The 16,719-nt window shown below is 38.0% G+C and overlaps 1 protein-coding gene across 1 annotated transcript; it reads left to right on the forward strand.

Annotated features, from left to right (window-relative positions):
- Positions 1 to 14,554: 14,554 nt before the first annotated feature.
- On the forward strand, positions 14,555 to 16,430 carry LOC143144911 (uncharacterized). The gene is made up of 5 exons (XM_076307793.1): positions 14,555 to 14,956; positions 15,887 to 16,004; positions 16,092 to 16,107; positions 16,180 to 16,305; positions 16,394 to 16,430. Exons 1-5 carry the CDS (start codon positions 14,564 to 14,566, stop codon positions 16,428 to 16,430), a joined length of 690 nt encoding a protein of 229 aa, XP_076163908.1. The 5' UTR covers positions 14,555 to 14,563.
- The last annotated feature ends 289 nt before the right edge of the window (positions 16,431 to 16,719 follow it).

A 16,719-nucleotide genomic window follows, 5' to 3' on the forward strand; every position in this document is an offset into this window, starting at 1 on the left:
TTGTTATCGCCTGAAACAAAATAAACAAACATAAAAGTTTTTCGATAAAATGATAGTCGTATAACGTAAAAAGAATTGTTTATCTCTTTGGATAATAAAAAAGAAACTATTGGTTCATCGGTGTAATTTTGCTTCGCACGACAAAGGAACATCTATTTAATATACCTGTAAAATTTGAAGAATATTCATCGATCTTCTTGAAATATCATGGCAGTCAATTTGAAAAGCACGATTTTGAGAGAAACGCGTTTAATGTTTAACCGAATCGACGTACTACTTACCGCATAACTTTCCCGTTTCGCCGAATTTGGTTATAAAGTTTTAGGAATGGAACTCAAAATGTATTTGAAAAAAATGTAATAAAAAGAAAAATCGATTTTCCGATCTCTCCAAATAGGAATACTCCCTTATAGTCGGGGCAAACCGTCAATGAAAAGATTAATCCTTGGGAAAGAACTTGGACCCGACTTTGGTGAACTTGGCTCTCCGCGGGGAGATAGACACGACGTTGGAGCGAAGTTACGCTAATTATTAAGCGCTTCGATGGCATTTGGGAAAATTGATTCTCGAACTTTTCCACCAAAGAAATTTTCTCCGCGACGTTCCCCGGATTCGAAGTCGCGCGAATCACGCGTACAAGGCGTGAACGAGGCCCACCGAAGTTTACACGAAAGAATTCCTCTTAGATTCCGTCTTAGAAATGTCTTGATTAATTCCGTCGAGTATCTAGTTGCGAATGTTACACACGTATTACGCGATATGAAATACGGATTCCATTTCGCGGTGTAACATGAACTATTTAGCGTCTCGGCGATGTTTCGTGTAACGTAGTATCGCGAACCGCGTTCTCGTATTCTGTCTGGCGAGACGACGAATGTTTACGAATTTTCAATGTGAAACCGACCTCGGTAATAAGGAACGGTTGTCGTTTAAACGTTGACGGTAATTCCCGCTTTCGAGGGACGAAATTTCGTGCCCCAGTTTTCTTAAAAACGAGATAGACGTGGAGAGAGATGGAGCAACGGTCAGCGAGAGTCTCGTTACACGCGTTGGGAACTTTAAAGCGACGATTTTAAACGTACGAGCGTAAACGTTAATAAATGTGGCTCATTTAGAACCGATAGTTACTCGTAGTTTATTTACGGTACAAGTCCACCGTTTAATAAAGTTTTCATATTATTCGTTAGAATTTCATGAAATTATTGGCAATGGAATAGCGGGGATTTTCCAATGGTTACAAACACGATCTTACTCGAAATTGTACGTATTCGCGGTAATCGAAAGCTTCCTCCGTTTCATTTATAATTAAAAATACAATAAAAGTTGGATAATCGCCATCACTGACGGGGGTTCCCCTTGACACGTTACGAAGCTCGACTGTCGGGCGATATAACTCGATACGAGTTCGAATATCGGTGAAATACATAACACAGACACGTCGATGGAACTTTTTTATTTTACGTACTTTCAGTGAAACTTTTATCAACGTATTTGTGTGTTTCTTCTGACTAAAATTGGATCAAACGCGAGAGGATTCGTTGAACTTTTAACACATAACGCAAACGATATTTAACGAATTTTTAAATAAATAATTATAATATAAATTATAGCGCGTTTAGTTCGATTTAAACCAGAGAACCCTCTCAGGGGAGGTTCTCTAGAAGTTTCGTTCGAAAAACAATGAAAATAGAAAAGTTTCATTATTGACATTACTATTGTCTCGTCGATATATTTTTCTTCTCACTTCGACTCTCGGATCTCTTTCTCCTTCGCTTTTCCTGTTCAACGTTCAACACGAACAAAGGTAAGCCTCGAAGAACGGTTCTAATCGCATTGAATCTAAAAAGCAACGCTTCTATTCGATAAGTGCTTGATTCAGTTCCCGATTATCGCCCACTTACCCAACGTTTATCGTACACCGAAGGAGGTCGTGTTTGGACTCATTTTCATCGTGAAAACCTCAACCTTCCGTTGGTACTAGCGCCACGGAGGTTTAGAGCCAAGTAGAAAAATTGTAATTTTTATTACTAATTGAAATCCGATACCGGGTGTGTATTATACTCGTGCAGCTTCACTCGAATCCGGTGTGAAAATTGTCACTCGAAAGGGGGAACTAGTGTACTAGGAGAGTAATGGGGCGGGAGGACGCGCGGAGAAAAATGCAGGTTTTATCGGATGGAAATGGAAAGGGCAACGGGAACGGGGGAAAAATCGGTGACGTGGAAAGTGTAGAGGTGGCGGGGAGAGGGGGATAAAGAAAGACGCGGGCGCGATTCGGAGATCGCGGCGTACGTCAGCGAGATCGTAAAAATTTCCATCCCGTCTGTCGGGAGAAAGCTCCCGAAAAATAGCAGCACGTCAACAGGTGAAGAATAGAGAAGACGGCGAGGCGGAGGCCTGCTTCGCGCGGAAAGTATCCCGATGTTCCCAAGCGGAATGCAGCCTGAACTATTGCGAGAGTTGCACCATGGCCGGCGAGGCTGTCCTCCAAGCGATAAAAGCAATCGAGGACGTCTTTGCCGAGAATAAATTAATATCCGCAGCCGTCACGGAAAGGTACATTCACGCTGGTGTAATACAAGTCGAAACACTTAATATTATCGTGCCAAGTGACTCCACCTATTACTCGTTCCACCGAGAGGCAAATCAGAAGTTCAAATGGCGTCAAAGAGAAGAAACTTGTTGCGTTGGATAAAATTTCGAGAACTCTCGGGACCGTTACAGGTAAATTTCGTACCCTGAATCGATGACCGGGAGGAGTGGGAGAAGGTACCACGATGGAAGTTGTATACTTTTGCAACAGTTTCTTACGCGTGCCACAATTTGTCAATTTTTGTTAACAGTAGGATTTCTCGTGTATCTGTACAAGTGGCAATTGTTGTTGCGTATCGTTTATGAAAAAGGAAATAAAGTACTAAAAGAATCGTGAGTTAAGGATCGAGTTAGTTTTTCATTGTGTTTCTATGTTGGAGATTTAATCGTAGTAAACATTATGAACTTTGATCGATACATTTCGTACACGTGGTAGAACGCGATCTTCCCCGCTTTGATGCATTTAGTGCACGATGCGTAAAGGAATGGGACCCCACTACTTCCGGTCAGCAATTTAGAGAACGAAGTTTGGCCACATCGATCACGAACGACTTTCAGTATGTCGAGTTTGTCCTCGTTGGATCGAGTACTGCGAGAGTTATGTAAATATTATACAACGAGTATATCGTATGTTCTTTTTTTTTTAATTCTACTCGTTTAAAGTTAACGTGGACGTGCGATTTTTTCGGTTACGATCGTATAATTGTTTTCGTTGTTTTAGATTGGAAGAGTGAGGAAAAATATACGATTGTGCTGTAAAAAATCGCACGTCTGCACAGTCTTAGAATAATTTCTGGTAAAAATCAAAACACTTTATAGCGGTTATAAAAACTATGAAAACGGTTATAAATTACAAACGAGAGGAAGAGACTGTACTTATCTGACCCTTTAAACCCTTTAAATCTTTTCGTCGGAACTGGTCGAACGAAAACGCTTCAATCGAAAAGGACATCAAACAGAAAATTCCATCAGTTTGCTACTTACAGTAAACGTACTGCACAAATTACAATTTCCATTGTAATACGATTCCATTCTTGTTAGAATGCAATTTACTATACCACCAAGACCTCAAACGTAGTTTTAACCGATTGAAGTAAATAATCATTTCCTTTCCAAATGACAAACCTTGAACACACAGTTATAATTACATCAACTAACAGAAGTATCGGAGCAATTAATTGGATCAATAACCGACACACTGGTATAACTTCGTCATTTTCTCGAACGAAAAAGACACTCGAACGTACTTTCGAGCCAACGAACGATTCTCGAAATACGTACAAAACTTCTTCAACTGTTTACCATTCATACCAGAATACATCTTTAAATTCTATGTTTCCAAACCAATAATTGAAGCGAATCAGCATGTATTATGTTCGAATAACAATTGCAATTGATAAAAATCGAAGGATTTCTCGATTCGGTGTTGTCGAAATCACCAAGTTGTTCGGAAATTTTTAATGTGACTTATTGTCAAGAATCGCTCGATTTCTCAAGCAAGAGAATCACTCTCGCGTTACATTGGTGAAAGGAACATTCGAACCCGACCGAAAACCTTCGTGTTCCCTTCGTGACGACGAAGAGTCCATTTCCATCGTGTAAAGTGTCTTTCGGTCGTGAGCAACTTCGAATCACGCTTTTAGATTTTTCGAAACAAGGGGCACCTTTGCTCGTTGCTACGAGCATTCGTAAAGAACGCTGGTATTCTCCGTGCAGAGACGAATCGAGGATCGATATTTACGCGAACACCCAATGGGCCGTGATGAGCAGACTGACGAAGGGTATGGGAACGGACGTTGAAACGGCGCTCGCGAAAATGCGGGAGAGCAATCGGAGATCGGAAGCCACCAGACGAGATCACGAAGAGACGATTCGAGATCTGCGGGCGAACTTGTCGCGGCAAGAGAAACGAGGAGACGCTTTACAAGCTAAAAATTCGGGGCTCGAGGAGGCGTTGGAGAACGGTGGGTTCCCTGGCTGAGGATATCATCTCTGAGAGGTTACGCCAACTTTGCGGCGAATTAAAATAGAAACTTTTCTTTTTTTCCCCGAGAAAATGGTAACTATTAAAAATAATGTGGAACGGGTCACACTGGAAAATCTGTAGTAATGTTGAAAATGTGACGCTTTAAAGAAATGGTCTGTGGGAGAGTCGATGCACTGATACGAGAATTTCATGAATTTTTACAGGTTTCTTAATGTTTCCGATCACATTGTCTATTGTATTATATTGTGTAAGGTTTTCTCGATTTTAATTTATTTTCAGAATGTTACAAAATGTGTCCGGTGGAAAGGGTCCGTTTTCTCTCGAATACCATAAGTGTTAGGTGATTTTTAACGTAGGTCAAGAATACATTGAAAAATAATAATATTACTTGAGTTTGAGTAATATTACTTGTATGTAGATAAGAAGTTTCATTTGGAACTTATTACGTGTTCCATTCGTAGTGAAGGAATCATTCGATGAAGTTTATCGTTGTAAACAATTTGTTAAAACATTTTGTTTCGTCACCGTCAAGGCACTGCAACCCTTTAAGAAAGTTTTGTCGTTATTTGGTCGAGAAGAATCGATTCTGTTGCGTTTTGTTTTCTTTCTCAAGCACCGGGATATTATTGATAATTCGTTTATCGTTACGGTAAATTACACGAGGGAAAAACCGTGCGCTGTCTCTCCAAGTGTATTAATTATGGGCAAAAATTCAGTTTAATATATCGCGTACTTTTCTCTAAAGAAAAAAAAAAAAAATAAAGAATCCCAAATATTGTTCATCATTCGACCCTAGGTACGAGAAAACTCTCCTTAAGAGCTGTCCATCAGCTTCGCGATGGCATCTCGATTCTTCTTGCTGCTTTTTTCGTCCCGCTTCATCATTCTTCCTTCCATTTCTTTCCCCGTTTTCTATTTTTTCCCCTCCGTTTCCTCGGTTTTAATAGCCTAAATCGTAACGGATCGTTTCGTGCCGGAACTTTCTTTATCGATCAAATTCCAAACAGCCCTGGGACCTCGCCGGAAACTCTCGGATGCACGGAATTAGGTATGAAGTTTCAGGTTAAGCAAATCGATACGTAACGTCGGCTCGAGTGGAACGTACATATGGGAATGATCGCGGTCAAACAACGTGCGGGAAATTCGACTGAGAAATTTTTCCACACGCGCTTCCGCGTTCGGCAGGTGCAGCTTGTAATCGATGGGGAACGATTTATGAACGTTCGCTAGCGTTGCGGATAGTAAATGGAAGAGAGATACTCTTTTTTGTCAGTTCTGTCGTGATTCTATTTTTTTTTCTCCTCCGGTGAAAATATACAGCAAGAACACCGTGAAAATGAAAACAATTTTCCACTTCGATGGTAAGTAAAATAGTTCGCTATTAGCGACGGGATTCACTGTGGATCGTTTCGAGGTATCTCGAAGATCGAAACTTTTGGTAGAACTGTGATATAACAAAATTTTGTAACAAAATTGTAACGAACGGTGGAATTACTTGCAATTTCGTGGGTGTTTCGAAAGCAACGTATGATCGAAAATGATTAGAGTTGAACGAAAAATTTGAAGAAAATATTAAGATTGAATTTCATCGACCATATTGTCGTTTAATCCAGCCCTGTAGGGCGAACACGAGATAATTCTTTGGTGTCGCGATAATATCACCAATAATCGGTGTCGAGGTTATCGATTGTTTAAACGCTTTCGAGACTTGGAAAATATTCAAGACCGTTCGAGACTTTTAAAGCATTCGTGACTCTCGAGTCTATTTCAGTCCCAAGACTGTTCTCGAAGTGCCTCATAACTCTACATTCTTGATTCGCTGCAAAATTGTCAAGCGTATTGAAGTCCCATCGCTATTCATGATACTCGAGAATATTAAAATCCCATCGTCATTCGTGATTGCGATAAGAAGGAAGTGAAATATTGAATTCTATTCTTCGGTTGGAACTAGGTCAAATATAATAAGCAGTGCCGGTAGCTTTCAATATATTCGTACATAGGACACGATTTCTCGCGCGAAAGTATTTAAAATTACTCGAAAGTGGATTGAAGTTATTCACGAAAATTGATACCACGAAGTTGGTAATTGAAACAATTGTAGCGTTTAATTTAATCATGGAACGTTTCGATTCTCTTCTTCGGTTACGTAACCATTTTCATTCGTCCCTCGAAGTAATTTTTTCGCTAATTGATCCGACCACTCTCTTCTGGATAATTGAAAACTGTAACATTAAGTATATGGGGTTTCTTTTGAGAAAGAAAAATATATAATTACATGCAAAAGCAAATGTTACAACACCACTGGAAAGTGGAACGTCGAAAGCAATTTAATATCATCTCATCGCGTTTCTCAGTATATTTAATTCCGTTATGTACAAAGTCCGTAGAATAAATTAAATATAGCTCTATATCAAATTTGATTAAAAATTGGTTCCCAGTGAAAGAGGTGTTTGAAAAGACGAAGCAAAGTACCGTTATCCTAGAACGAGAAAATGAAAAGTTGAAAGAAACCCTTGAGGATACTCGCAGGCAGATATCGTACCTAGGTAAGTAAAAAGGAATCACCCGAACGCGTGAACTTTCTTTCTTCTTAAATGAAATACTCCGCGAGACAATTTATTATTATACGCCAGTTAAGTTCTTAGTAGATCGGTAACGTAGAAAGAGAATCGAATGTTGGAATTCTGTAGAAATTTCTTCTTTCTACGTTCAACTTTCGAAATAACACGTTAAATTGCTTTAACCCGTAACTGTTAATAATCGTGAGTTACTCTTATCTCACTATTGTACACTTTTAGAGACACGTTAGAAATGCTCCAATGCAATGGGAGTACTCCAACACAAAAATATTACTTATAAATAATATCGAAATCTGACAGAAAACATTCGAACTTTATATATTAGGTTGTTGCGTAAATTTTGTCTTTCGATTTCTTAGCGTGTACGGACTGAATATTTTCTCCGTTCTGAAAAAAGTACGATACAACATTAATTACAAAGCGAAAAGAAACTTCTAATTAGTCCAAGGTGGAATCAAATTCAACTAGTCGCTCTTTCCGACGTGATTCGCGGTTAGGGGAGTGGTATTGGACCACGAGTTAAATTTGTACCCGTAATGGTCAAAAACGTGGAATTAAACCAAAATTACATGCCAAACATACTGGATTTCGTATCTTCTAGGATACTTTGTACGGTTTAATATCAACGTTCCAGATGGTGGTATAAAATAAATACTTGTGAACAGAGTTTAAGCAACAACGTAATATAATGGTAATAGTATAATCAAAACCAAACTACTTTCGTATTCTATTACTCGTAAAAATAATAAAATATAGTATATAATCGTCGCACTACTATACATTAAAATAACTACATGTTGTCTAATATTAGACTCGGACATTAAATAACGAATTACTTTTTATCTTCGACTTGACACTTTTAAGAATAATATCGTATACTTACGATAAAATTCGAATATTATTTTCGATAGACACGATTTTCATCGAATTTAACAAATATTTCGCAAGAATTATAAAGACTCCAAAGAAGAATCGCCATCTTATTTTGTTTATTTATTTTTTTTTTTCTACATAGGGAAAATTTTCCAAAGATCACTCTTTGGACTCTTCCAGAGGGTAGTTTTGGATTGAATTAATTTTAAGCTAATTATTACAGATTAGTTTGGATCAATTTTAAACTGTTCATTTATTGTACAGAATCACTGTACATTAAACGAACCAGTAATTTTCAAGAGTGTTATTCTATTTCGATTAAACGAATCTTAACACCTTCGCAATCCGAGCTTAAAAGCGCGAATACTAATACAGAAAATCGTAATAATTTTTCTAGCAATAAATAAATTCTTTTTCAAACGATACGAATTATTGTACCTATGATATATATCCAGAATTTTGCACTTTTAGAAATGTTTCCAATCGAATCGTTTCCGCGGTATTTGTCGAGACAATACTATATCGATCCGACCCACTCGCCAAATTGGTGGACCGTGAACGTGTTAAGTATTGGATCGAACGACGTTTCATCTTAAATACGAAACCACCACCGATATAAAACGTCGCGGTGTCTCGTGCTTCGAAACAGAGGGATCGTTCTTTCGCCAAAGAACGAGATTTCTGACGAAATTTGACAAGGAACGTTATTCGACGATAGAAGCGAGTGGATCCAGAGATACTGTACCGAGAATAGTCTTATTTTCGAACGTTCATTGCAGCCGGCGGAAATAACATTTTGCAAAGTCAGACGGGAACGTTGGCCGAGAGCAAATTGGAGCTCGAAAAGACCGTGATCAGACTCCGAAAGGAAGTTGTCGACACCCGTGATGCGTGCCTCGAGACAGAACGACGTTTCCAAGCACTCCTGAACGAATCGAGGAAGGAGAACGATTCGGTGAGTCGATCCTGCGTCTGTGTGAATCGCTTGGCTACGATTTCTCATTTTCTACGGTTAAATCTCGTTCGAAATATCCTTGTTGGTGAGTTACACGTATCTGTGCTGGTTATATTGTCTTTCCAATGGCAAATCGTGTCAGAAACGTGGCCCTTGTCGATGAATTGCAAATGTCTGCGTTGATTACTGCCTTTTCTTTGGTAAATCGTGTTAGAAAAGCAGTTCTTGTTAGTGAGTTACAAATAGCTGCGTTGGTTACTCTTCTTCCTCTGGTAAATCATGTTGGAAAAGTCCTTGTTGGTGGATTACAACTATCTGCATCGGTTCTTGTCTTTCCTTTTGTAAATTTTGCGAGTAAAAGTGTTCCTGTTGGTGAGTTACAAATAACTGCGTTGGTTACTCTTTTTCTTCGGGTAAATCATGTTGGAAAAATCCTTATTGATGAGTTACGCATATCTGCGCTGTCTTTCCTAAAGTAAATTGTGTCGGAAAAGTCCTTCTTGATGGATTGTAAATATCTGCGTCGGTTCTTGTCTCTTCTTTGGTAAATCTTCTCAAGAACTTCTTCAGTTCTTATCGGTGAATTGTAAATCTTCGCGTCGAGTACCGTCATCCCTGTAATTACGAAATTAAAAATCTTGAAAAACCTTCCCTCGTGACAGAATCACAAGCCCGTGAAAAATTCGGACCGTCCATTCTATGGAATTTTCTCTCCAGCCATCGAACCTGTAACTCGGCTCGGACTAACCTCCTTCGTGTTAAAGAGTCACTTTCAAATGGATTTTAGAGATGCACCGATGACCCTGCAACGGTTAGGTCGTACCAGGAAATGATCGTTCCTTACGGAGGCTACTTTTCCACAAAGCTTTGACGCGCGTTATAAACCCGCGGATCTCGAAAGCGCGCATTATAAATTTAAATTCGAGAACAAGTGAAATTTAGAGACGTTCGAAATTCAACTTCTAACGTTGAATAATACCAGAGGTAGCGACCTGGCACGAACGCGGAAAATTTAACAAACGTGCTTCACGTTTAACATCTTACCACGGAACAGAAATATAGACGTTACGATACAAATTCGTTTCCAATTGATTATTGTACGTGAATCTTTACGTATCCATCGAAATGAAATAGACAATAATGACGGATAAATGAAGCAAGTAAAGGGAAAGAAATTTCATCCGATTTTACGGCGCGTTCTATCTAACAAACTGCCGGTGTGGGCAACTTAATTTATTCCAAGACCCATCGACGCATTTGTTTCACCTATTTGCGCCACCTGTTCGGTGATTAATCGAAGGTATTAACTGGCTGCTACGAACAGCGTGTTAACGATGCGGAGACGATAGAAATTGCCTGCTGTTCAAGCTATCGGTTCTCTGTGTAGGTGATTTCGCTGCTCGTGAATTAACTCGTTACTCGATTAAATTAACTTATGCGATTTCAGGTGTATGGAAGGGGGTGGGGGTGGTAGGGGGATTTACGATCGGGAACCATCGCCAATTATTGCGCCGGTTATATCTGGAACGTATTAATATGACAAATAGAAATTGTTTCCAAGTGTAATAACCTGACATGGTTCTGCGTTCAAGTGCACTTAATTTCCTCCCTATCATCGTTAAGAATGTGAATAAAAATTATACGAAGAAATTTAAACGATACGGTTCATACCGCAGGTAATATATATTATATTATAAATATTTACTTTATAAATATAAATATTTATATTTCAATGTATGCAGAAATGATGGCTAGAATTTTCTATTATAAATCTACCTTGCATCGATCGTATTCACTCGTTATTCGTTTAATTATTCAATTGTCCGGCACTGGTACAACATTGGAAAGTAAAATGTTTATAGTTGCGAGAACTCACACAACCGTACACTCGAGGATACGATAAATCGACTTAGCTCGATGTTAGCTACGATCCCAATAGAAGAGCTTGCTTACCTTCAGAAACTTCCTTATTTACCCTGTGGCTTCGGATGCCCGAAAGTTTATTGCCCCGTTGACAAAAGCTCGCGTTCCCGGCTCGAGATTGTTCGCGATACGTCGGCGCTACAAATTGTTTTCGAAACGTTCTTGTTTACTCGGGTACACTTCGACTGAATTTTTCATTGTGGAACATCGGTACTTCAAACGTGGAAAGAACACACACCGCTGCTTCTCGAGATCTGTAAGGTGTTCCAGTAAATGATGAACTTCCGAGTCGAGAGTAAGGAACACTAACAAAGCATGTTCGACAATACGAAAATTGAAAGAAAATTGAAACTTTGCACGAACGTAGTTCAAGCGAGCCTATTAATGGTTCTATTTTTTATTTTGACATAGAAACGATTCTAGGGGTGAAAATCTCCTCTTAAAAAGAAATGTAAACATAATATTGTAAATATCTTGGAAACCGTATAAAACGTGAAGAAGAAGTTCAATACAAAGGTGAATGACACTTGATGTTAAGTAGTACGAGGGATGCAAATTTTGAAAAAATTATGTTTCGTAAATTCTTTGCAGCCACACTGTGAAACACCAAATGCCATAAAACTTTATAGTAAACTCTTTTTTCGTATCTTACAAATTCGTATTTTCTTTAAGGTGGTGCTTTCGCCTCTAGAATCTTTTCTATTCCAAAACAAAAATAGATCTATTAATAGGATCGTTCGAGCTGCGTTCGTGCAAAGTTTCAAATTTTTTTAAAATTTTCAGGTTGTCCTAAAGTAAATCCAAATACCTATTAAGAACATAGACTTCTTTGTCTATATTTAACATAGATTCTTTCCTGATTTGCAACCATGAAAGATAGACCTCTTGAATATCCGGCAATCTATCCGGAGCTAATTACTGTATCGAAAAACCCTATCTTTTATGAACACCAATGATGGTATCAAACTCCTCTTATATCTTCACTGGTAATCGAAGACTATCCTGTGTTATCCTCTCTTGAGAGTGTCCATGCTCCAGAATCGATCTCTATTATTCCCAATTTGGTGGTTCCCAAAGGAGAAAGTCTTGGGTCGTTGTTGCTTTTCCGTAGAACCTATATCCATCGGAAACTTGACGAGGATGACGACGCTAACGAAGTCTTCACAACCTTGTTGATGTTATTGTCTATTGCGAGTTTATCCTCGAAGCGTCGATGCCTGGGGTTCAGAACTCGTGTATCGTTGGTGTGTGTCCTGTTCCTCTTCCTAACGTTCCTCATTCCTTTCATGCGTAATAAAATCTTTACAGAGATAGATCTACTTCAAACAGGCTAATGTATAACTTAATATCTTCGTTGTTTTAAATAGTAGAAGGAAGAGTTGTTATTAAAGCTTTAAAGGAGGCACAATACGAACGAAGATTTTTTGAAAGTCTTTATAGATTAAATAATAGTTCCCTGGATATACAACTATTAGATATTTCATACTTTCAACGGAATTCGCGAGTAGTAATTACTCGTGAAATTAAGTTAAAAAATGTTTTCAAATATCTGTCGCTATTCGTCTACCTAGAAATTGACATGTTATCCTAGGATCCCGATGGAATCTTCGATAAAAGAATTTAGCTTTAGATTAACTCAGCCTTAGTTGTAATTAGAATTAGTTATCCTATATAAGGTAGAATTGCTGAATCGTCTTACCGAAGAGTCTATCGACTTACAATGAAACTTTAATTTTTTAAAAAGCTTCGTACATCCGTTATCCCATTGAAATATTTCAAAGAAGAAGTCACGATTAATGTAGAAGTTTTGAAGTCTCGATTCACAGAATGAACTGCTAGCGTGATCACAGGCTAGATTACGTATCCGTTTCATGAAGAACTTATTCGACATTTTTTTTCAGACAAAAGTTGAACACGAGAAAGAAATCGAACGACTGCGAGAAGAAATAGCATCGTTAAGTTCGAGGATTGCGAATCAGAAAGATAACGAGAAAATCAAAACTATCGATAATACTTCTAACAAAGGACATCAAGAAGAAAAGTTGATACAATCGGAGAACGATCCTGTTGCAGACATGACACGGCAATTGGTTGAGAATCGTGACAAAATCGAAATGCTCGCGCGACAAAATGAGAGATTATCGAAGACTATAAATCGATTAAAAGAGTATCGTTCGAAAAAATAAGAGGCTACCGAAAACCGACTCACAATTTTCAGATTAAAATTTCCTAGATGGACAAATCTATACTCTTATCTTTCTGTAATAATACTCGTGTATTAATTTAAGAAATTACGCGTACGTCTCCGGCGATCTTACTCTTGGCCATTTCACGAAAGGACACATCTCTCTGTATCACGCGTACTTTGTGCAAAAATATGTTCAAAATTTGTAATAAAATTTGTTTTCGTGAAAATTGAACGTAAAAATTCATCGGTGATTTCTACTACCGTCAGAGATAATTTACCTTTCTATACACTCGCACTAGATGTATATGAATGTCTGTGTCGAACATGGTAACGCTACGTAATTAATGAATATTGATGAAATTTCAAAAACGTTTCATTGTACCGCTAAATTCAATTTCAAAATGAAATCGGCAAGACTATGAAATGATTAAGGTAGATGAGCTTTGCGATGCGAAACCTCTATTTTAAAAATCTGTTTCAAATTGATGATTTGTAAAAGCTAACGGCCCGATTTTCAAACAGAATGCTAAATACCAAGCGAAATTCTCGGAATAAACCATCACATATTTTTATGCAAAAATACGCACGTTGCGGCGTGGTACCCGCCACTGACCAGCATTCTGGTACAAAGGTCGGAATAGATCAGGCAAAGCGAATGGATGCACCAACAGTGCGAGTGTAAAGGAAAATTAAAAAATATTCAAAGTTATGCTTTACTTTGAACGAGGTCGTTGCAGCAGTGATCTAGAATATTAGCGTAAAAAGAATTATACCGAAGAATACACGTTCATTTATACGAGTAACGTACAACCTTAAATAATTAATTCCTTCATTAATTCACTGATAAAGCAATTAATGTTCATTTCTCGGTGTAATCGGTATTACTATGGCCAAGGTATCCCCAATTTTTATAATTGTATTAAAATTAATACTCGTAGAAGGTTCAGATGTATGTATCTCGTGACCAGATAGAGTAATTGAGATTATACAGACTGTTCCATGCATTTACGGTCAAACGGTGTCAGTATATTCTACCAGCAAACCTAAAATAAAAGTGTTATATAAACATAGGCTCCAAAATGCTATACCATAAAACTATAAATTGATCTTCAAAACATTCACCCAGCAGTTTTCAATTGCACACAACAAAACCAGCAATAAATTATAATTGGTCGATATTATAAAATTAAGTAACAAGGTAACAATATTTATTCGTATACAAATTGTCATGAAATTGTAAAACAAAATAATAGCTCGTACATCAGGCAACATCAGTAAACTACCAACGATATTCGTTCTCGAATGCGATTGGTCGAATCACCGACACGGAACGTTTAATTATCCTTCTCGAACGTGATTGGTCGAATCACTTATCCGGAACGTGATCTCGACCGTGACGAGGGGTATATAAACCCCCAAATTTTCAGGAGTCCATCATTCGCGTTCTTGCGAGTACAGTGAGCAACATGGAGTACTTCAAGTCCTTTCTCTGCGCTATTGGATTGCTGGCGCCTACCAAGGTGGATGTCATTTCTGAACTACCTTTGGAGGTATCCCAGTTAATTCTGCGTAAGTTGGATCCTGAATCTCTGTTGTGCGCTGCACAGGTGTCAAGAAAGTGGCTTGGTGTTTGTGCATCTGACAAGAAACTGAGGAGAACTGCAAGACGTCATAGGCGACGCACGGTAAGTAAAAGGAGGAGAGAGTTTCTAGGAGAAGATGTGCCAAGACAGACGAGGATGGAGACAAGAAGACAAGTGCGTGAAAGAAAGTGTGTACCCAGTGTTGTGCCTTGTGCTAGGTTAGAAGCGGATGTGGTATTTGGAAGAGTACCCAGGTACCCACCGAAATATGTTAAGGTAAGACATTCTTTAGGTTTAAGATCTACTAGATGTATTAGAATGTAATATAATCATCAGGACATAGTAGCTGCTACAATCTGTACAGTTAATAATAATTGTATAGGTATTGTATGACACCCAGTCAAATTTCATTGTGCTGGTACGTATCTTGGTTTATTTAGAATGTAATCAAAATGATCGAAAGTAAACACTTTCATTTTTGACGCAAAATTTCTTGGCTTCGTTAACGTAAAGAAAAACGAGTCAAGAGATTTTGAAAAAAAAATAAAATTAAAATTTCTCAAAAATACTCCCCAGCGTCGCTTCATTTTGGAATTCCAAAGTAAAGCTTTGAGAGTATACTTTTAAATAATTTCAAAATTTAAATGACCGAAAGGAAACACTTTCATTTTTGACATAAAATTTCTTGACTTCGTTAACGTAAAGAAAAACGAGTCAAGACATGTAAAAGAAAAATTAAAATCGATCGGTGCTTTTGTGGAATTTGATACTTTCTCAAAAATACTCTAAAGCGTCGTTTCGTTTTGGAATTCCAAAGTGAAGCTTTGGGGGTATATTTTTAAACAATTAAACATTTGCAAAACTTAAACAAAAATTTTCCTGTTTTTTTTTTCGATCTTCTACAGTAATTAACCCTCTTAATGAAACTTCTCGACATCTATTGAAGTATGATGTACTCCATACTCCAGGAGTATAGAGTAGATAATACTTCAGTAGATAGGCTATGGAGCATGGAATTACTTCACTTGCAAAATACGATTGACCAAATCACTGCGAGCAAACGATAATTAATTGCCCTCAAACGCGATTGGTTCAGTCATCAATTCGGTACGTTTAATTATCCTTCTCGAACGCGATTGGTCGAATCAGTGATCCGGAACGTGCACCCAACCGTGACCAGTGGTATATGAATCCCAACATTTTCAGGAGTCCATTATTCGTGTTCTTGCGAGTACAGTAACAACATGGAGTTCTTCGCGCTACTGGATTGCTCGAGCCTGTCCAAGGTTGATTTCATATCTGAATTACCAATGGAGGTGTCGCAGTTAATTCTGCGTAAGTTGGACTCTGAGTATCTGATGTGTGTTGCAAAAGTGTCGCGAAAATGGCTAAACGTTTGCAATTTGGGCAGAGTGCTACGACGAAGTGTAAGACACCATGAGCGACGCATTGAAAGGCAAAGGAGGAAAGCTTTTCTAGGTCAAGGTTCTCCCGAACAGACGAGGATGGAGACACGGAGAAAGGTGCACGAAAGGTGGTGAATACCCAGTGAAGTACCTTGTGCTAGGTTTGAAGCAGCAGTGGTGTTCGGAAGAGTTCCCAGGAATCTACCAAGACGCGATGAGGTAAAATCTTTAAATTAAAGATCCAGTAGATGTATTAGAATGTAGTTCATAAATTTTATTATACTACTCTTGATAATGCAAGTTTTAGAGTTAAGTTCAGCGATAAAATGTTAGCGAAGCGATAAGATGTTTTCCAGTAGTAAGTATAATTCTTATTACATAATTGAAAGTATTTTAACGGTTCAAAAGTCGATATTATTATTGCTTATATTGTAGACGTATTTTCAAATACTTTTACACTGAATAAATAATTTCACAATATATTTACTTTTTTATTAAATTGGGCTAATAAAAGGACCAGGCGCAAACAATGCCCAGTGACATTATATTCGAATAATGTATGTAATCGCTTGAGTTGTATTTAAGTAAATTTACGTAAATTTTGACAGAATTTTATTTTTTCAAGGTGTCATG

Source organism: Ptiloglossa arizonensis, chromosome 3, assembly GCF_051014685.1.
Source record: "Ptiloglossa arizonensis isolate GNS036 chromosome 3, iyPtiAriz1_principal, whole genome shotgun sequence".
Lineage (NCBI taxonomy): Eukaryota > Metazoa > Arthropoda > Insecta > Hymenoptera > Colletidae > Ptiloglossa > Ptiloglossa arizonensis.

What these genes read in the sequence shown, in the direction of transcription:
- LOC143144911 (XM_076307793.1), top strand. Translation starts at nt 14,564, where the DNA reads ATGGAGTACTTCAAGTCCTTTCTCTGCGCTATTGGATTGCTGGCGCCT. An exon ending in ACCCACCGAAATATGTTAAG is followed by an intron (nt 14,957 to 15,886) that starts GTAAGACATTCT and finishes CAACATTTTCAG; the next exon opens with GAGTCCATTATTCGTGTTCT. An exon ending in ATCTACCAAGACGCGATGAG is followed by an intron (nt 16,306 to 16,393) that starts GTAAAATCTTTA and finishes TGCAAGTTTTAG; the next exon opens with AGTTAAGTTCAGCGATAAAA.